Source organism: Mesoplodon bidens (assembly GCF_964165515.1).
Source record: "Mesoplodon bidens genome assembly, chromosome: 7".
Lineage (NCBI taxonomy): Eukaryota > Metazoa > Chordata > Mammalia > Artiodactyla > Ziphiidae > Mesoplodon > Mesoplodon bidens.
Window position 1 is genome coordinate 44528462 of NC_138164.1, and position 21083 is coordinate 44549544.

A 21083-nucleotide genomic window follows, 5' to 3' on the forward strand; every position below is an offset into this window, starting at 1 on the left:
GAAGGTAATAAAGGTTACGGCTTCACCAACCTCTGCAGACATATGATTCGCTCTCATTAGAGTGTGGTTATGAGTACTGTGAATTGGGGACTCTTAAAATTGAATTAGCTAAATGTAGTCTTAAAAGCTATAGCTTTAATTAGCTCACTTGCTACTGACCTAACCTGTACTTATCAGAAATCTCTGTAAATACAGTGACCTATAATGTACTACCAGTGCAGTGAATATTGTGGTTGCTTTCTCTTCAACTCTCCATTTCTTTGATTCTATGGCCACAATCGGCATTGACTGTGAATGAAAAAATGAAGAGCAAAAACCGAGACATTATGTTTTTTAAGAGTTTGTGTCTTATATATATAATATATAGACAGAACCAGGGTAAGTCTTGTTTTCCCAGAGGCTGAAAGACAAGGTAGCTACAGCTCATACAAAGACATTTAGAAGAGAAGAAACATGGAATGGTGACATTGAACCACAGTGCTAGACATCATGGAGAAACAAAAAGGGCACTCTGCTATGAATGTACAACTTTGGGCACAAATAATACGATGCAGAGGTGGAGGAAAGGATCCAAAGAATTCACAAATACAGTTATTCAAAAAAAAAAAGACAACTGAGGGGAGAGAACCAACTCTTCACTGAGATTTGCAATTTGCAGAGAGAAAGCATCTGAGTCCTTGGTACACTTGAGGCAGTTGGTCCAGATGAAGGAAACAGAGCCCCAGTCATGAATGGAAATGGGAACTTCACCACCTCGGGGGTGTCCAAATCCACCGGCTCGTCTTACTCAAAACCATTTTCTGACCACTGCTGACCCTCCAAAGGTACCCAGTCCTGAACTTTGTGTGTCAGAATGAAATCACTACATTGCTCAGGTAAGTCCAAACTAACAGCCTGGTTATCCTGCCATTCTGCTGCATAAGCCTGACTGGCACCACCAGTGACAACCACAGAGGATGCTTCTCTATTGACCAATGCACGCACATCTACTTGTGACTTCGCTGGAAAGCGCTCCCCTAGTTGATTCGAGCCTGCGGGGTAAACCCCACCAGAAACTGACAGCATGGACACAGGCAAACCATTCTTCAAGTGGTCCATCTAGCTCCTGGCTACAGCATGCGACACTATGTCCTACTTCTAAGTCACCACTTGTGCACGGGTATGAACCGAGATGTGGGGAGAGAGAAGAAGAAAAATGGGAAGAAAGCTGGGGAAAACGCTAGGGGAAGGCAGAGAGGAGAAACGGAATCAAGTCTGGGCCGCCCCATGCCATTGGACTAGCACTGGGTACCCAGTTCCAAATCCTTCACTGGCAGTTTGAGTCCCAGGGAAGAGGTTCCCAAGGGGTCGATCATGTTCTTGTAACGCTCCCCACGGTGCTGAGCTAAGAAGGGGCCCCAGTCCGGCTGCGGCGAGCACACCAACTTCAGCCTCTGCAAAGAAGCCAAAGACACACAGGGTCACAGAAGCAAAGCACCCTCTTCCCCCAGGCACCACCCACCCATCCCCAAACTGCGTGTGACCACATTCGCCAGAACGCCTCCTGGAACCAAGAGGTCCCCCACCAAGAGAAGCAGTTAGGAAGATCAGCCCCATTAATTAACAGGGCCAGGGATGCAGTTAAGAGGAGACTTAGTTTAGTTCATTGGAAATTATTTACATCACCCTGCAAGCAATATTAGAGTTGCCCAGGGTTTGCCTTGCACAAGATTAATAGAGAATAAAGGGCCCAGATTTTAATTATACATTTTTTCCCTCCAAATGGAGATCTACAAGCTGCTCTCTCCACTGCCAAATGCAGTCTGCAAAGGACATGTACTCACTTTTGTTCTGTAGCCTCAACAGTGAGTTGTTACATCAAAATAATTGGATTTTGTTTAGCATATTTCCCCAAAGTATATAAATGGCCGGAAAAAAAAACCGTCAACCACAAAGATACATTGCCAAGAGTGAGCAAAGATTTTAATTATCTGTTGACAAAAATATACGCTTCTGACTTGGTTCAGAAGTGTGGGTTCTTGCAGGCAAGCTAAAAATAATGGGAATGTCTCTAATTCATCAACTGAACCTTTCATGGAAAACATAATTTGACTGGAGCATTTTCTAGAAAAAGGAAAGAAAACATATTTCTGACTACATAAGAGGGAACAAGTATGTGTTTATTACCTATTAAAGTGAAGCTGCTTCTTATAGCTGTTTTTGTGGGGTTTTTTTGGCATTACGTGGGCTTCTCACAGTTGTGGCCTCTCCCATTGTGGAGCACAGGCTCCAGACGCGCAGGCTCAGCGGCCATGGCTCACGGGCCCAGCCGCTCCGCAGCATGTGGGATCTTCCAGGACCGGGGCACGAACCCGTGTCCCCTGCATCGGCAGGTGGACTCTCAACCACTGCGCCACCAGGGAAGCCCTAACTGTTAGTTTAATCTCCCCTTAATCATCAGTTTGCAACCTTTGTGTCCCGAAACAACCATAATAAATGTATATTGCTGACTCATCAGTTTAGAGGATTTCAGCCTAAGACAAAAGTAGCAGAGGCTAAAGCAGCTTCTGCTCAGAGGGAAAGAGATTTCTGGGTCAGTGGGTAGGAGGAGGTCCATCTGAGGCTCGGGCAAGCTATCCCTGGCGGTAAGGGGGCTGAGTCCATTTACCTTAAGGAGATAACAGACAATTTCCTAAGGATGGAAACTGGAACACTGCTTCAGTAAGAAGACTCCTGCATCTCCCTTTGTCAACTCTGCCTCCATCTTTAGTCCAATAAAAACAAAGGCCACCTCCTCATCGCGTGGACATTCGTGTAAGGCGTTTACTCACATGCTCTATTCCCATCGGCTTCTCCCCTCCCAAGGCTGCGAGAGATGCTCCGGGGCCCTCTCCTCCTCAATATGGCTGACCAAGAGCAAAACCCACCCAGCTGTTCTTCATTACCCTCATCAGTAGGTGTTTCTTTGCCTGAGTCTCATCCAATGCCTCTCAAGCTTGAATTTGCATCAGAATCACCTGGGGGCTCGTTAAACAAGGGACACCAGAGTCCTACTTCTCTGAGAGTCGAGTTCAGTGGGGCAGAGTTGGAGCCCTGTCATTTGCATTTCCAACAAGCCCCCAGGTGGTGCTGATGTTGCTAGTCCCTGGGCCAGACCTTGAGCAGCACCGGTCTGGTCCTAAACGGCAGCCCTCTGGACCGCCAAGACAAGGCAGTGCTGATCTCTTCCTAACACATCTGAGCACGTGATTTCTCATGAATAACAAAAGCCTGAGCACACTTCACTGGTGGCTCAGCAAGTGGCAATCCCCTTACCATCCTCTCCGGAGGGTGGGGAGTTTTTTGCATTAGAAATGGGAAATGGGTCCAGCAAGGGACTAACCGACAAAGACAACCAACATGCCTTATACCAGGCATGCCCTGGACCTTTCATTACATCCTTCGGGGAGGGTGACATTTTAATCAGCTTGGACCCCTCAGCCATGCCTAACACAGGCAAAGCAGGAAGGGGGGGTGATTTTAAACGTAATCGTAATAGGTGTTTGCGGGGAGGCACCTCGGACAGAGAGGAACGTCAGGAAAGGGGGAATCTGATGTGTGGTTAAAAACCAAACACTGGGATTTAAGCTTTGGATGAGGGGAGAGGAGGGGGAAGCACCAGGAGAGAGGAGACACTCTGATCGTTTATCCCCCAGAGCCGTCACTGCTCTGAGGAAGAGCATAATAACAGCTTGGCCTGTGGGCTGGCTGAGTCCCTACATTAGAGGAGTAATACATAATAAAAATGGGTTTAATAGAAACGGTAGCAACTGTAACCACTTAATCGCCATGTCTCCCCTTAGAATAAGTGCACCAAATCTTTTGTTTTTTTTAAAGCACAGAGCTCTCAGAGCTTCTGCCCTGGGAGGGGACGGCAGGAGAGGGAGCTGATACAATTACCTCAATAAATCTGCCAGGAGCCAGATGCATTTTTATCACAAACATAATCGGGATCCAGATAACGGAGCAGGCGAGCATTAGCCATCCGAGCACCATGGACCAGTTAGGGTAGCGGTAAGAGCCATAGGTCATGGGCTCCCACTGGTAAAAGCTGAAGCAAAGGATAAACTGGGAAGAAAAGAGAAACACACGCGTTAGGGTGGGGACGTGAAGTATTCCTTCAACAGTCATGTACTGGATGGCTGCTGTGAGTTGGCTGCTTTTTTGTCTATTATCTCATTTTACCCCAATAACGACCCTGAAAGGGAAGTATTATTACTTCATTTTCTAAATGAAGAAACTGGATTTCACAGAGATGAACGTGACACACACTGAGCCACTGATGCTTAATTTGCCATCCCATAAAAGCTGAGCAATGCATATGGGTGTCTATACACACAGACTGGCTGAGAGGACGATTTTAAAGGCTATACACCGAGGTGACGGAGGGGTGGAGGCAGGAGAGGGGATGGTGGGTGTGTTTAAGGAGAGGGGTGTCTCTACTGTCTATAATGGATAATCAAGCTTTTGTTATAAGGAAAAAATCCATTAGATTAATGTGAAAAATGAATAAAATCTACTTTGCTTTCACCTTGAATGGGGAAGAGCCCATCTGCAGGAGCTGCCTCTAAAGCCGGCTGAGAGGTCCCCAAGCAGTGGCTGAGCAGGAAGTTTGGTCCTATAATCAGCTGTGGGACAAAGAGAGTGGAGGCCCAGCCCACCCCTCAGCTGATGCAAGGTGAACGGGCCTCGTCAGCAACCCATGAGCCGAGAGGCCGGGGAAGGGCAGGCTAATCCCAGCTCTACCACTAATTGGCTGAGGGACCTGTATGTCTCAGACTTCTCTGCTATATAACAGATCCACTTCACACCAGGTATACAACACAGGGATTTTCTGGGAACAACAGTCTGGTATTTACTCAAGAGCACCCCCTCACTTTTTTTTTTTTTTTTTTTTTTTTCAGTACACGGGCCTCTCACTGTTGTGGCCTCTCCCGTTGCGGAGCACAGGCTCCGGATGTGCAGGCTCAGCGGCCATGGCTCACGGGCCCAGCCACTCCACGGCATGTGGGATCTTCCCGGACCGGGGCACGAACCCGTGTCCCCTGCATCGGCAGGCGGACTCTCAACCACTGCGCCACCAGGGAAGCCCTCCCCCCCACTTTTAAGAGAGGTGATGATGCATCGTCTGCCTGTTTTCCCCCATCACCGCACACTTTGGCTGGCAACAGTGATGCGAACCCTCTGAAGTCTTGGTTAGTGCAGCTGAGGAGGAACAAGGCGACAGATATGCTGGAAAAAGAGGCACTGAAAAGGACAGAAGAGGCGTCCTAACGCTCTAGCTCAGCCTCTGTTGGGGGAGGGGGCACTGCCCTCAGAAAACTGAGTTCTTCCCGCCTATGGCGGCCTCCGCCTAGAGCAATGTACCTGCCTGAGTACTTTCCTCCTCCTCAGCTCCCTCATTCTATCTTAAGCAGTAAAAGAACTGCCTGAAAATGATTAGAGGGAATTATGTCAGGCAAGATCATATATGGAAGTGTTTTGCGAAAGTGTGAAGCATTAGACAAATGTAAGGCATCTGTATGATTGCTGTAAAGCCCAGGCTGCCGGGGCAAGTGATTATTTCAATGCAACAGCAGTTCACTATATGGATTCGAAGCAACATGAGACTGAAGACAGTGGTTGAGAAAACTGCTCCTATACGAGATATCTACTCTAGGCCCCCTTTTAAATATTTGCCCCTAGAGTTATAAGCTTTATTAACCAGTCTATTGGAAGTATGGCCTAATGTAATTATGGTAAATTGCTCCATTTCATTTACTATATAAATAGCAATACATCTGCTTATGTGTGTGCATAATTCAGTAACGTGATCTGCCTATGTATAAAATAATTGCATGCAGAATATTTATAGCTCTATAAATCCACGAAGGCACATAATGATCAATTTTATTTCAGGGTTTTTTGTTTGTTTGTTTGTTTGTTTTGCGGTATGCGTGCCTCTCACTGTTGTGGCCTCTTCCGTTGTGGAGCACAGGCTCCGGACACGCAGGTTCAGTGGCCATGGCTCACGGGCCTAGCTGCTCCGCGGCATGTGGGATCTTCCTGGAGCGGGGCACGAACCCGTGTCCTCTGCATCGGCAGGCGGACTCTCAACCACTGCACCACCAGGGAAGCCCCCTATTTCAGGGTTTTTGAAGTCATTTAAACCCATAATCTCAGCTCATTCTAGCCTACTACAAGATAGTCGTGTTACAGAAGGGCAAATGGCAAAAAAGAAGGGTTAGCCTTGGTCCTTTGATACCCATTTCCTATTACACAAATATCACATCAAATTTATCTGTGCAAACTTGGTCTTGCCATCAATTTCCCTCTGCCAAGTCAGGTTTGACAAAAACCCTGCCCTCAGATGAACCTGGCCATGAGAAAGGATAATTTAGCCACCGAGCCAGGGCCCTCTCCACAGGTTTCTGAGGTGAGTTTTATAATGGAAATCGAGTAAAGCACAGCACAGTTGAGGAACTTTCTCAAAAAAACACAGCAAGTCCCTAGAATCCCTTTCCCCTGACATTCTGCTCCTAAAGATTAGGATTATTTTAATCCAGAATTGGCCAAACTCCACTTGGAGATGAAAGCAACTAGGCTTTTAGAATTGTAGTAGAAATGTATTTAGAAATGTATTATCTTGAAGCCTAGGTAGCCTTGGGTTCCATTCTTACTCTGCCCCCTGCAAGCTTTGTGGCCTTGGGCAAGCTCCTTAGCTTCTCCAAGCCTCAGCACAGGCAACTGTAAAATGGGGGAGGAATCACCCACCAATCAGAGTGGTTGGGAGCTTGAGAGGCATAGTTAATAAAGCAGCTACCACAAGTCATCCTGCTGATTATTATTATGTGGTCTGCATCTGCAGAATATAATAAGATTCTCTGAAGCTTAATCTCTTCCAAGACAGGAGGGAAAGGTCGGTAGAATCTGGAACAGATTCTAACTTTGATTCCACCCAAGAATAAATTGTGTGTAGTAGGAACTGAGGGACGTGGCAAAGCTCAGCAGAGATGGGGAACAGCGGGGAGGGGGTCTCCCGTCTTCCTCCCAGGAGATGGGTAATCCTCCATCCTTCACACACACTTCAGTCCTGGATTCAAGAAACTGAAAAGTCTACCTTGGTCCTTTTCAACTCTCATGCCCCAAATCTGGTGGGACTTTTCAGACAAATGACAGCCTCTGAAATGTGAGTACAGATGTGGGCTTCTGTATGATGTCTTCCTGTCGATGAGGAGGGAGGTAAACGCTGAATGTTTTTTCTGTCTAAACTTCTGTCTTTTCAGAAAGAAATTGAGATGTTTTGATTAAAACTCACTCTGTGACAGTTTGGGTTTTTTTGGTTTTTTTTTAAGGAAAATATATGTTTTCTCTACAATTTTACTGTCTTGTTTTCCTTTAAAGAAGCTGGTACGGTGTAGTAAAAGGGTCTTAATCTGGTTTCTAGTGTCACCTGCTGGGCCCAGAAGGAACTACAGCCAGCTTCCTGCAGCCTTTGCCCAGATGACACCACAAGCCAGGGAGGAAGAGAGGGAAAGGCAAGGTCTCTGTCAATTACTGTGCTTGGAGAGTAGATGGAGGCAAAGCCAGGAGCTGGGGCACAATAAAGGAGGTGACAGGATATGCTTGTAAGTCCCTATGCAGATTTACTGGCACATGAAGGGCTCTGATCTTTAAGAAGATGAATGTCAGATGATCTCAAAATGTCATCATCACACTTGAGGATGATAAGATAGTCCTCAAAAGCAATAAAAATGAACAATAAAAGTCTAACTTCTGCTATACATATTAGTTGTAGAGTAGCTGTGTTGAGCAGTGTTTAGGATTAAGTGTTCTGGAGCCAGACTGCCTGGGTTTGAACCCAGGCTGTTGCTAATTATAGTTGTACAATCCTAGGCAAGTCACATAACCTCTGGGTGTCAGTTTCCCCGTCTATAAAATGGAGATGATTATAATACCAACCCCTCAGAGCTGCTGTGAGGGAGAGATGAGGTGATACATATAAATCAGCAGCCCCCAACATTTTTGGCACCAGGAACCAGTTTCACGGAGAGCAATTTTTCCACGGATGGGGGTGATGGTTCAGGCAGTAACGTGAGCGATGGGGAGTAATGCGGAGCGGCAGATGAAGTTTCGCACACTCACCCACCACTCACCTCCTGCTGTGTGGCCCGGTTCCTAACAGGCCACAGACCGCTACCAGTCCTTGGCCCAGGGGTTGGGAACCCCTGATATAAAGCACTGTGCACAGAGCGTGGACCCCAGTTAGCACATGGGAAATGGGATCACGTGAGGCAGACCGATATAATGGGAAATGTTCCATAGGGATGCTCCAAACTGTGCATGCATCCTAGCTCTGCACCCAATCAGTCAAGCACCTTCAGGCAAGGTGCTTCACCTCTTCAAATCTGCATTTCCTCAGCTGAAAGACACGAGTAATACTCATCCTACTAGCTCCGCAGGCTCATCTGAATGTAGGCACAGGTCTTGTTCAACATAAAGCATCACATACGCATGCAAGGTGCTACCCACGCAATAAAGCACACGGTCCTTACAGTTAAAATGGTTGGAGTAACAAATGCCCAGCAGACTTTCCAGAAAATGTTTGGCTGGAATCCAATCATCATCTCGATATCTTCACAGAACCTCTGCAAGCCTGCAAAGAGACCAACGGAGATCAAGCATGAGGTGCCATGGCAGGGGACGGCGTGAGAGCCCCTCACTCGAGGGCCGTTGGCTGGGACGGCCCCATCCTGGTGTCAACGTGACCCCTATTTATGCAGGAAACAATCAGACAGATGACTCGCTGCCGGGGAGATTAAGGCAAATGGGACATTTAAATGGATAGTAAACACCCTCTGCAGTGATGTTCAAAGTGAGATGTCATCCCACCATGACAGCTAAAAAGCTTCATCTCGGCCTGCCCCGGGAGTCTCCACACTGCCACAGCCTGGCATAGTCACCCATGCAGCTGCTTTTGGAGGTAGGCTCATGGGCTCAGCAACCAACTCTGACATAGCCAATTAAGACTGTGATCGATAAGCACAGTGTGTTAGGAAAGCCTTGGGATTTTGAGGGAGACTCACTGTATGTGGCTTTTTACCCCTCACCCTCACAAGGACACTCTCCCATGAGTCAGTTCATCTCTGCTCTATGTAAGATGCTACAGGCAGGCAAGAACCAAAGTGAATGCCACGTGGCCATCACCCACTTTGTTGGAACTCAGAGGATTGTGATCTTCTTGGTTGCTGATCGACATAACTACGTAAAGTAAAAAGTAGACAAGAGAGTTATTCTCAGGACCCCACGTAACCGGAATCCACTCTCTGAAAGGAAAAGCGACAGAGGATGTTTGAGGAGGGAACGGTTTCCTGTATTGTTTCCTGAGCTCATCAGAAGCACGGCTTTCTCAGAACTGCAGGATCGCTATGCTGAAGGCACTTGAAAGGGCCCCAAGTTCAAGCCCTTTCATAGTCGGCGGTTCTGACTGGTGGCCCCAAATCATGGGCCACCACAGGCAAGAACTGCACACTTTGAGCAGCTGAACTGACCATCTTTGGGTTAGTTGGTTTGTCTCCTTTCATGTCATCAAACACCTTCAAGCGAGTGGCCTCTGGACAGTAGACCCTCTGGGCATAAGTGAGGGGTGAGAACAAAAACAGAGACAAAGGTCAAAGATGAGGCCCTCAGAAACACACATGAGATCCTGCAAGCAGGCCTCAGTTCTTAAAAGATTCTAAAAATGGGGCTTCCCTGGTGGTGCAGTGGTTGAGAGTCCACCTGCCGATGCAGGGGACACGGGTTCGTGCCCCGGTCCGGGAAGATCCCACATGCTGCGGAGTGGCTGGGCCCGTGAGCCATGGCCGCTGAGCCTCCGCGTTCGGAGCCTGTGCTCCGCAATGGGAAAGGCCACAACAGTGAGAGGCCCCCGTACCGCAAAAAACAAAAAAGATTCTAAAAATGTCTATTATCAGTATCAATCCTGTTACCAGGCTACTAAATCATCCCCAGGAGATGACGGTGCGCAGCTCACCTGGGGAAATCAATTTGACAGGGTTCAAGGTTAGACAGAGGAAGACATACAGATAGCCTCCTATGGGAGGAGGGGGGTGGTAGTAGGAGTGCTCAAGCTCCCCCAGAGGGGACCAAGAGCTGGACCCAGAGCTGTAGGAAGGGGTGGATGATGGGGGCCCAGTTGCAGCAAGAGGCAGTTTGATGCTGAAGAGCAGTGCTGGGACTGAAGGGGAGATGGCTTGGTTTCCAGAGTCAGCTCCAGCCCTGGAAGTCAGCTCTCCCCGTGGGCCTCCGCGAGGGCTCTGGACGAGAGGCCTCTGCCTTCAACAGGTTCCAGGTCCCTTGACTGCTCTGCTTGTTCCACAAAGGTGGCCCCCCAGACGCAGCCCAGGGACACCAGCGGGGAGCCACCAGGCAAGCCTCCTGCCCCTTGCTCATTCCTGAGTCAGGCTGTCCCGTCCCTCCATCCTCTGGCTGCTCCAGCCCCCACCCAGCACAGCCCGCCCACGCCCTGACTCACTCCAGAGTCCCCACCTGAGTCCCTTACAGCTTCAGTGTCTACCTTCCCCTCTGGCCTTCGTTCATATGGCTTCCTCTGCCTGCTCTATCCTTCCTGCTGGTCCAGATCCCTCTTCAAAGCTAACTCTTTTTTTTTTTTTTTTTTTTTTTGCGGTATGCGGGCCTCTCACTGTTGCGGCCTCGCCCGTTGCGGAGCACAAGGCTCCGGACGTGCAGGCTCAGCGGCCATGGCTCACGGGCTCAGCCACTCCGCGACATGTGGGATCTTCCCGGACCGGGGCACGAACCCGTGTCCCCTGCATCGGCAGGCGGACTCTCAACCACTGCGCCACCAGGGAAGCCCCAAAGCTAACTCTTTTTATTTTTTTTATATTTTTTTATTGGAGTATAGCTGCTTTACCTTGTTGTGTTAGCTTCTGCTGTACAGCAAAGTGAATCAGCTAAACATATACACATGCCCCTCGTTTTTGGATTTCCTTCCCATTTAGAAGGCTAACTCTTGACAGAGGACTTGACCTTGAGGCCTGGGGCATGTGCATGGAGACTTGCCTGCCACATGACCTTGAACCTGGAGGGGTAAGAGAGCTCCAAAAGGGATCAGAGCAACTGTGTCTCACTGAATTAGCAGAAAAATAGCAGCAAAAAAAGCAAAAAAAAAAAAAAAAAAAAAAGTGGTGAACTCATAGCAACTGTTCTAGATTCAAACCAACAGATTTGGTGTCCAGAAATGTGCCCACCACAACCTCCATATAACCAGCCAATCCTGAACTGTAAGTCAAGGACCTCCTTCAACCAACCGATCACTTTCACCCATGCAACTTTGTGGCTTTTGTCTTTATGAACCATACCCTTGCCCTTGGTCTGAGTATGATCTTCCAGGGGCTGCTCTCCCCACTGTGTGTCCAGGGCCAGCCTCCTAGCCTGTGAGCCAAGTACTCATACAGGGCCTGGTGCTCAAAAGGGCACCACCCCTGGATTAATCTTAATCTCTCCTGTCGCCATCTTGAAACTCTTGACAATTTTTTTTTTTTTTTTTTGCGGTATGTGGGCCTCTCACTGTTGGGGCCTCTCCCGTTGCGGGGCACAGGCTCCGGATGCGCAGGCTCAACGGCCATGGCTCACGGGCCTAGCCACTCCGCGGCATGTGGAATCTTCCCGGACCGGGGCACGAACCCGTGTCCCCTGCATCAGCAGGCGGACTCTCAACCACTGCGCCACCAGGGAAGCCCTCTTGATAATTTTTTAACACAGGGCTCCACATTTTCATTTTGCACTAGGTCCCACAAATTAGGTCTCCTGTCCTGTGTGTATCTCAAATATTATTCTCTTACAGTTAATGTAATGTTTTGGCTGCATCTCTTGGAGCCAAAACCCTATGTGTGGGCTCAGATTTTCCCTGCCTTGGTTAGCAATAAACTCAACACTAAGTCTTGTCTTTATATTCTTTGATCTCCAAAACTCCACCTTCTCAAAGTTTTTCTGGCTACCCTGGCCCTCCTTTATTTCTGGGCAGCAAAAGCGCACAGCTGGGATGCACAGCTTAGTACTGGCCTTCTTCTCAATATACGAAGTAGATTTGCTCTTCCTGGCAGCTAGTTGGAAATATCCGTGAATATAGAAAACTACCTCTGCCCTCTCCACTTTCCTAGAAGCATGCAGGGCATACAGTGAACACTTAATAAATACCTGTTGAGGACTCCCCTGGTGGCACAGTGGTTAAGAATCTGCCTGCCAATGCAGGGGACACAGGTTCAAGCCCTGGTCTGGGAAGATCCCACATGCCACAGAGCAACTAAGCCCATGCACCACAACTACTGAGTCTGCACTCTAGAGCCCGTGAGCCATGACTACTGAGCCCGTGTGCCACAACTACTGAAGCCCGTGTGCCTAGAGCCCGTGCTCCCCAGCAAGAGAAGCCACCGCAATGAGAAGCCTGCGCACCACAACGAAGAGTAGCCCCCGACTCACCACAAGTAGAGAAAGCCTGCGTGCAGCGATGAAGAACCAACGCAGCCAAAAATAAATTAATTAATTAAAAAAATATTGTTTAAACACAGGCATTTACCTATGTGAGTTATGAATGGACTGAAACCTCTTGTTCCTAATGTTTTCTGAACCTCAGCAAATGGAGCTGGGGGAACTTACACCCTGAATGAGACAGTGACATTTCAGCCAAGAACATATGTGAAGATGGAGCTCACGGAGGGGGACCAGAGAGGAACAAAATTAAGCTTGAATTTGTGGGGTTCCAGAGAGATCACGTGTTTTGTTTTGTTTTCTTTTATACTAAAAACAAAAACAAAAAAACTTTGAGGTGTTCAGCCTGCAGGATGTACAACCAGAACTGGAGAATGACATATTCCATCCTGTAAAAGTCATTGCCTGTGTGACTCTAACATCCCTCACAAGGATGTGGAGAACGAGTGGGGTAGGATGTGAAACAAGTAACTGATCAACATGGAAGAAAACAGATCAAGACAACTGAGCATATAGTGATTTGGGGGAAATGCACAGTGTGGAGCCAACAGATAAGCAGGCAGCAGGGCTCTGTGGTGTCAGGTCAATCCTATGGTCCCCCCAGCCAGAAAGTCCCTGTATTGGCTCCTAGGAAAATACAAATCACTTCTTCAAAGCGACTCTGTTCGGTAACAGTCTGTTAAAGGGATTGTTCCTACACCAAACTCAGGGAGTTCCACTTTTCTAGCTACCTCAAACCCAAATATTGGCCTTTGAAGAGTGTTGCCTTGAGAACCTGAATCAGATATTTTGATCTAAAGATAAAACTTGAAAATTGTACCTACTGTATTTTAAATGTTTGAATGGCAACCTCTAGAATCTAGACTCTAGAGATCATTAGAACTAAGAAGAAAACACAAATCTCTGCAATCCACCTATTTATTTTTCAAATTCAGCAGCCAGGATGGGGGGAATCAAATCAGTCAGGTTCATTTTCACTCTTCACAGGTTCATGTTCAACTTCCTTAAACTAACCTTGCATTTGTTTGAGGCCTCATTATCTCAATAAAGAATCCAGTGTCCTCTGGAGCGTACATTATATATTTGTGCAGGCTTTTGCTTTCACCTCTAACAATTATGTTAGCTTATTTCAAATATTTCTTCTAAGAGTCCCTTCTTAGAATTCCATCCAGGTCCAAATCAGAGGTTCACACCCACATCCAACACAGTAGGAGTCAAGTTCACCTTAAGCTCAGCACAGAGTCCACCTGGACCTGGAAGCTGGCCCAGCACCAGCTCTCTAGAGGCCAGGCGATTTCCTGGGTGGTCCCCCAGGAAGATTAGCAGAGCCCAGGGACTGAAGCGCTCAGGACTTATTTTTTCCTTCAGAACCAAAAAATCTACCACCAGTTTTTTTTTTTTTTTTTTTTTTTTTTGCGGTATGCGGGCCTCTCACTGTTGTGGCCTCTCCCATTGCGGAGCACAGGCTCCAGACGCGCAGACTCAGCGGCCATGGCTCACGGGCCCAGCCGCTCCGCGGCATGTGGGATCTTCCCGGACCGGGGCACGAACCCGTGTCCCCTGCCTCGGCAGGCGGACTCTCAACCACTGCGCCACCAGGGAAGCCCTACCACCAGTTTTATATGGAGGCTGGGGGGAGCTACTTAAGTTCTAAAAATAGAGATGTTAAAAGGTTTCTGTTTTAATGATGCTTGTAAACCACACTGAACAGCCCTGTTTTATCGGAAAGAATTGTGCAAATGTGTCTTTTGTGGCAAATAGCAGCGAGGATACCGACCGCAGAGGAGGTCAATGATATGGCCACCTGCACTTGGGCCAGAGCTGCAAGGAAGAGCTTTCCTGACTTTGCCAACAGACTATCTGGTGACTTTAGCTTATATATAGACCCATGAGGGCTTGAGTTTCCAAAGGAGGGCCCCAGAGGCCTCTCCATGGCAAAGCCTTTGGTATCTGGGCAGAAAGTTAGGATTGTGGTAGATTGGCTGGGTTTCTGCCACTCTCTGCTCAGGTAGGAAGCTCTTTGAAGCCTCACCCTAAATGCAGGTCCTCAGTCACAGTGTCACTGCAGGCTCCAGGCTGTCTCATCAGCCCAAAGTGTTGGCAGTTTGGCCTCTGATCCCATGACGACAGCTGGCAGGCCTGCCCACTTCTCTGGCCAGAAACTAAACTGTCCCTGCAGTGGGGATGTAATCTCCAGCTGAGACAAAGCTCCCTTCTGCTAACACCTAACAATGAACTACAGTATCTTCCTCTTTCTAGGGCACCTAACGTTTACATGAGAGGTTTCCTTTTTCAGGCAAGCAAGAAGCTGCTGAACCCTGATGGACAGGAGGCTAACAATTACATTGAAAGCAAGATGCTCATACCAAGGACATCCTGCATCCAAGTGATACCCTGCCTTTCTTTTTACCATCTCTTTTTGGTTTTGAAGTACAGATGGATCATCTGAGTTGGCATTTTTCACCTTCCTGGTATTTGCTAAGGAGGCCTTATCTATATTAGGAATGATTCTGAGACTTCGAGACACAGGGAAGCCAGCAGTGCCTTGAACCCAATAGGACTTGCTTGTGCTGACTGTCGGGGCACACATGGAGCCCAGGAGACCACCCGGTGAGACCCCTCCCCGCACGCACAGACACCTCCACGTGAAGGGCAAAGATAGCATCTGCTGACTTACCATTCCTATTCTTCTAGATAATGGCCCTGCTGATTATGGGATGCAGGTTGCTATGGTGATATTAAGAAGGGCTAATCTGTAAGGGAACAGGCAGTTTCTTCCTGGGAAAATCTGGGGTTGAGATCTTGTATCACAGGCTCCCATGATGCTAACAAAGTCTCCTAAGGATCTGTGAGGCCTGTGTTCTCTTTTCTCACTAAAGTATCCGGGAACCAGCCATGAAGCTTCTCCTCACCTCAAGCTACAGGAAGACTGCAGCTACCAAGACCTCAAAATACAAAAGAAGCCTTCCCCCGCCACCCAATCTGGCCATTGTCCTCAGGCTTTAACAACAGTTCACTTGCCAGACCACACCCAAAGGCATGTCCTGGTCCTAGTAGTTTCTGGTACAAAGACTACTGAGTTTCACCATCAGCTGTCTTTTGTTTCTCTATTAAATCTAGACCCCAGCGGTCCTGAGGCAAGTTGGAAATAAAGGTGCAGCTCTCTTATGTTTCCTAAATAGCTGCAATGAAGCCCTTTCATTGCCTTACTTAATATTGAAAACCTGCTTGCCATGGACACTTGGCAACAGACACTAAGTTCTGCCTCAGCATCAGGCACAGTGGTTCCCTTACCGTACACATAGGAGATCCCCACGAGCTCAAAAATGGCAATGATGACGAGGGCGTAGGAGGCGGCATACGTGTCCACAAGCTGAAACATGTAAATTCCACCCTGGTAGGGGAGAGAAACAACCGACATCAATAGGCCTGGATCTAGGCTCTCTCCCACTTCTAGCAGTCAATCCTTCCATCCTGAGCAGGGCCAGGTGCAAACAGGAGTCAAAAGATCTCCCCTCCCCTTGACATCAGTAACCTAACACTGGCCAGGTATGTAAGCTGGGGGCCTTGCCATGTTAGCAAAGCAGTCCCTGGAAAGACTCCAAGCTAATCAATAGAACAAGCCCAGAAAAGTGATCTAACATCTTACTCTTGAAAGGCAAAGGTCAGCATCTGAAGACGTATATATATGTGAAAGTAGCCAGATTGCTTCATTTTTGCTTTAAGCAATAGATGACCATTTCTACCCATATACCTGCATGTGACTGACCTTCATATGACCTTTAGGTGTCTCTGGGCATTCCTCAAGCAACCCCCTGCATTTTCAGCTCACTCTTTAAGTCTCTCTACAATAGATGAGGCTTAGAGACCATCTCCTTTCAATCTATCATTTTACAGATGAAGAAACCAAGGCCCAAAGTAGTGACTCGCTCAAGGTCACAGGGACAGCAATATATATATATATATCAGGTAAGCTAATACTCAACTTACCAGACACTCAGGACTAGAAGGAACTCAAGTAGCTACAAATCTCATATATTACAGGTAATCAATTTCTCTGGTCAGTATTTTCATGTATTCCATTTTCTTAAAGTAGGACACACCTGTCTCGTTGGCTCAAGAAGGCTACATCTCAATTACTAAGATGCTACAAGTATCATTAGTAGCCAAGGTGACATATTTCCCTCTGTGGTCAGAATCCCTAATGAACTGATGCCATCTACGTGGAAATGGCAATGATTTGGCTGTTGTTATAAGGTCCGGGAGCTAAGAGTAAAAGGCTGGAGAGCCATCAGGTTGTGCCCCTGCAACCTGCCCCCATTCCAAGCCTGTGCCCAGCAGGCAGCTTACCTGAGTGATCATCGGGAAGCCCATGATGAAGAAACAAATGCAGCAGCCCAGAGTAAAGACTGGCTTGTGTGTGCGCAGGTACTTGGGAAACTCGTCCGAAATGGAGGTCACTATGGTCTCGATGGTGGCAAACTGGAATGATGCCAGCAAAGTGACACCTGAGACACACTGCCCAACCCCAAAGGCTCCAAAAAGCCCTTTGTGTTTCCCACCAGGCAAAGTGGTATTTGTATGAGGTTTGGGTTTTAGGGTTGCATTCCCTCGATGGGCCTGAAAGACTTTGCTGGGGTCCAACCCACAAGGCCAGCGAGGGGAACCCAAGCAGGATGTGGGCCTTAGAGCAGTGTTTCCAGCCCCCAGAGGCTGCACTCATACCCATCCATCAGGACACTTTAAGCTTCACTTTGTGTTCATGAGATGTAAATTCCCCTCCTCCCGTTTAAATCGCATTTGATCTTCTGCTTGAGGAAAAACCCTCTTTGCACCCAACTACTAAACTCTGAGTGCCTGTCACCATGATCTATAGTAGTCTCAGCCCCAGAGCAATTCCCCTAAAATTGACCTCATATTATTTTCCCTTATTCAGCCCCAAAGGACTTGCTTTGGCAAAATGACACCAAAAGCAGGAAGCACACAGGCTAAAACTTGCATGGAGAACAGAGAGGGAGAGAGTACGGCTCCTTTGCCCCATCACCTGAGTCACCCAGAAATGCAAGGTTATCCTGAGCCCTGGACAGGTACCACACCATCCTTACATCCCTCAGGGAAATGTTTAAGTACCACTAAGCTCAACCCCATTGCAGGCTGGATGCAGGACCCAGGACAGGAGTCTTCAGAAGAAGCAGGGATCGAAGCGGGGAGGGGCTCACCATAGTGTCAAGTCCGAGAGTAAGGAGCATCAGGAAAAAGATGATGGCCCAGAACGGAGAGAGGGGCAGCCTGGTTAAGGCCTCCGGGTAAACCACAAATGCAATGCCTGGCCCTGGAAGGAACAAGACACATGGCTGCAAACAGGTCCAGCTCAAGGCCCCCTCTTCCTGGAAGCCCACAGGGTCCTCTCTCCATGGAAGCCCCGAGTTGTTAGCTATCACATGCTGCTCCTGTTATTTGCTATGTTTTTACTCCTCTCTATCCATTTCCCCAATTAGACCTCAAGCTCCCGGCAGGGAAAGACCAGGGGAATTAGGTCCACACCTCAGGAAACTCAGAGGAGATGCTCAAAAAGAGTGCCAAAGCAGAGACTCGGGGCCAACGCGACTCTAAGGCCAGGCTGTATCCCATGCAAATAACATGAAAACCTCCATCTTTGTATTTATAAGGTGGGGGAGAATGTAATAATTACCCTCTAGAACAGTGGGTGATTTTGCCCTCCTGGGCACATATGGCAATGTCTGGAGACTTTTTTTTTTTTTTTTTTTTTTTTTTTGCGGTAGGCGGGCCTCTCACTGTTGTGGCCTCTTCCATTGCGGAGCACAGGCTCCGGACGCGCAGGCTCAACGGCCATGGCTCACGGGCCTAGCCACTCCGTGGCATGTGGGATCTTCCCGGACCAGGGCATGAACCTGTGTCCCCTGCATCGGCAGGCGGACTCCCAATGACTGCACCACCAGGGAAGCCCCTGGAGACATTTTTGATTCTCATAACTGGGATGTTATGGGGGATGATTACTGGTGTCTAGTATGTAAAGGCCAGGGATGCTGCTAAACATCCTTCAATGCATGGGACAGTCCCCACAACAAAGAATTATCTGACCCAAATGTCAAGAGTGCTGAGGTTGAGAAACCCTGCTGTAAGGGTTAAACATGCCCAGAATGACATCGTTTCCCCATTCTGTTACCCTTCTTCCTAGTCACTCCTCCAGGAGAAGCCATGGACATAAAACATGAATCAATCTAACACTTTTAGGAACTTGCCCTATAAAGGCTTGGTAAAAATGGGGCTACATCAGTCCACAGGTAATTAAGTGGGGAAGAGGGAAGCATGATATAAGGGTTAAGAGAGTTTGGTCTCTAATAGTTAGACAGACCTGGGTCCAAATTCAGACTCCATGACTTGCCAGCTGTGCAACCCTAGAGAAGTTCTTTAATTTCTGTAAGCCTCAATCTTGCTCATCTGTAAAATGGAGATAATAGTTCCTCACAGGGCGGTTATGAGGGACAAATGAGGAAACGCACGTAAAGCACTGAGACCAGTGCCTTGCACATCATCAGCACTCACAGAATATTAGCTTTTCTTAGGGGGGGACAATGAACTTGGAAATTAGCAGCTCTGATTCCGGTTTTCCCAAGAAGATCGCGTGTGGTCTTGGTGGAGGATGTCTGAGCTGCAGTTTTCTCTGCTAACATAAAGCCCCACCAGCCGTTCCTGTCTTCCTCACAGCCTCACTGGGAAGATGGCTAAAGACCTGGCAGTTGTGAATTCCCCTGTAGGTAAAAACCTAGATGATAAGGGGCAGAGACCAGGGAACGTCGGGGTAATCCACGGCCAGCACACGTCTGGAAGCCAGAAATCGTAGCTCCTGGAGTTTTTATAACTCAAGCATAATGACACTTTTTTAAACTGGAATTCATCAGGTTATTAGCTCCCAATGTTGCCTAGGGCCTTGGGTATTAAAAACATAAAGCCTGGAATGCGTAAGACACCCCTGCTCTATGCATTTATTGAACAGACAGTAGAGAGAGCCTCTGAAGTCTCCCTGAGTGAACCATAAAAGAAAAATCTGTATTAAGCTACAGTTCAGAATAGGTCTCAAATGCAATGCACCGAAAAAGCCAGTTCAGTGCCCTGAACACCGAGAAAGCCAGTTCAGTTTAGGCCCATAAAGTGGACAAGAAGGTCTTCAAATGGCCACTGCCGGAGGACCTCGGCTCATTGCTTTAACAGGATTCTGGCTGTTTGGGCTTTACTGCTTTTTCGGGGAGGGGAATGATTTCAAAATATTCGGCCTGTTTCCATTTCAGCGGCCTCCCTAAAGTATGCAGGGTAAAGGCATCATCTTCAGCACACTCCATTTATCCAAGATGGCTAGAGAGTGGATTTTTTAAATACATTTTTAGAACATTTTGTAGAGTTCAGAAAGATGGACTGTCCGAGCCACAGCGGAGTTTTCCCCGGGCTAGGCCCTCGTGTCTGATGGAGGCTGAGTCCTGCCTCTTTCCTCTCCCTCTGGGAGGCAGCAAGTCCCCGCGGGTGGACTGCAGGCTTCGCTCCCCCATGGGCCAGAAAATTGGCTCTGCCTCTTACTAGCTGCGGGACTGTAGGTAAGACTCTGGACAAACGTCAGTTTCCTTATCCGTACAATGGAGATAATAATAGCACCTACACTCAGGGAGTTTCTGTGAGCATTAAGTGTGTTGATACAAGTAAAGGGCTCAGAACCATGCCTGGCCATGGCGAGAACTCAGTAAGCATAGACCATTATTACTCTTCCCATGAGAGGGGATCAAAGGGGTTCTGCATGCCAGCATCTTGGGCGGAACCCCCAGAGACCTACAGTGACAGCCTCCTTGGTCCTAGAGAGCCACTGAAGACACAACCAGGGGCTCCGGTCAATGGACCCATCACGACCCGCAGCACACGGGGAGTCGTTACTCTGCTGAGAAACCTACTACATGCAGATGCGTTCTCAGAGGACGCAGCACTGGAACCCTTTCCTGTGCCTTTGGAAGGACTGGCATCCAGGTGACAGACAGCTGGTGGGACGGTCAGTCCAGTTTGAGAGCGTTCATCTTCATCAGCGGGGTCTCTGAACTATGAGGGGGTGAGGGACCCAGGGCAGAACTTCCTAGTGGCCTGGTTACCTGACAGTTACCACCTAGACCTGGGACTCTATATGCTATACACACCTCTGTGTTCCTCTGCTGTGGTGTAACCCAGTCTTGCCGCTAGTGGGTGAGCATCTTGATAGGGCTCTGAGTTGGATTCTGACCCTGAGTCAGTGCTCCCCAGGCAGCAGTTGGCTGGGAGATGACTCTAAAACGTTGACTTCACAGCAAGCTCCTTCTCTGGAGTAGATGCCTGAGAAGACCACACCCCCTTCCCTGTGCCCATCGTAAAAGCAGAGGACAGCTTGGTCTCATCACCAATCCCACCCTCAAGCCCCCAGAAGCTCTGATACAGCCAAGGTTTGGGGTAATGACTTTGAGCCTCCCTTACAAGGGAGCTGTAAACGAAATGGACTAGTGTTAGGTCATTAAAGAGAACGTGTTTTTGACTGAATACCAAAG

General features: G+C 48.2%; 1 protein-coding gene across 1 annotated transcript in view; it reads right to left on the reverse strand.

Moving 5' to 3' along the window:
• Positions 1-1141: 1141 nt before the first annotated feature.
• The window catches only part of SLC6A5 (solute carrier family 6 member 5), a 54224-nt gene continuing 34282 nt past the window's right edge, over positions 1142-21083 (reverse strand). Inside the window, exons 10-15 of the mRNA XM_081239866.1 lie at positions 17727-17839; positions 16858-16989; positions 15802-15901; positions 8553-8653; positions 3919-4086; positions 1142-1433 (exon numbers count right to left, since the gene is read on the reverse strand). Of these exons, the coding sequence (XP_081095992.1) occupies positions 1278-1433; positions 3919-4086; positions 8553-8653; positions 15802-15901; positions 16858-16989; positions 17727-17839 (770 nt within the window). The 3' untranslated portion in view covers positions 1142-1277. The remainder of the gene's footprint in view (positions 1434-3918; positions 4087-8552; positions 8654-15801; positions 15902-16857; positions 16990-17726; positions 17840-21083) is intronic.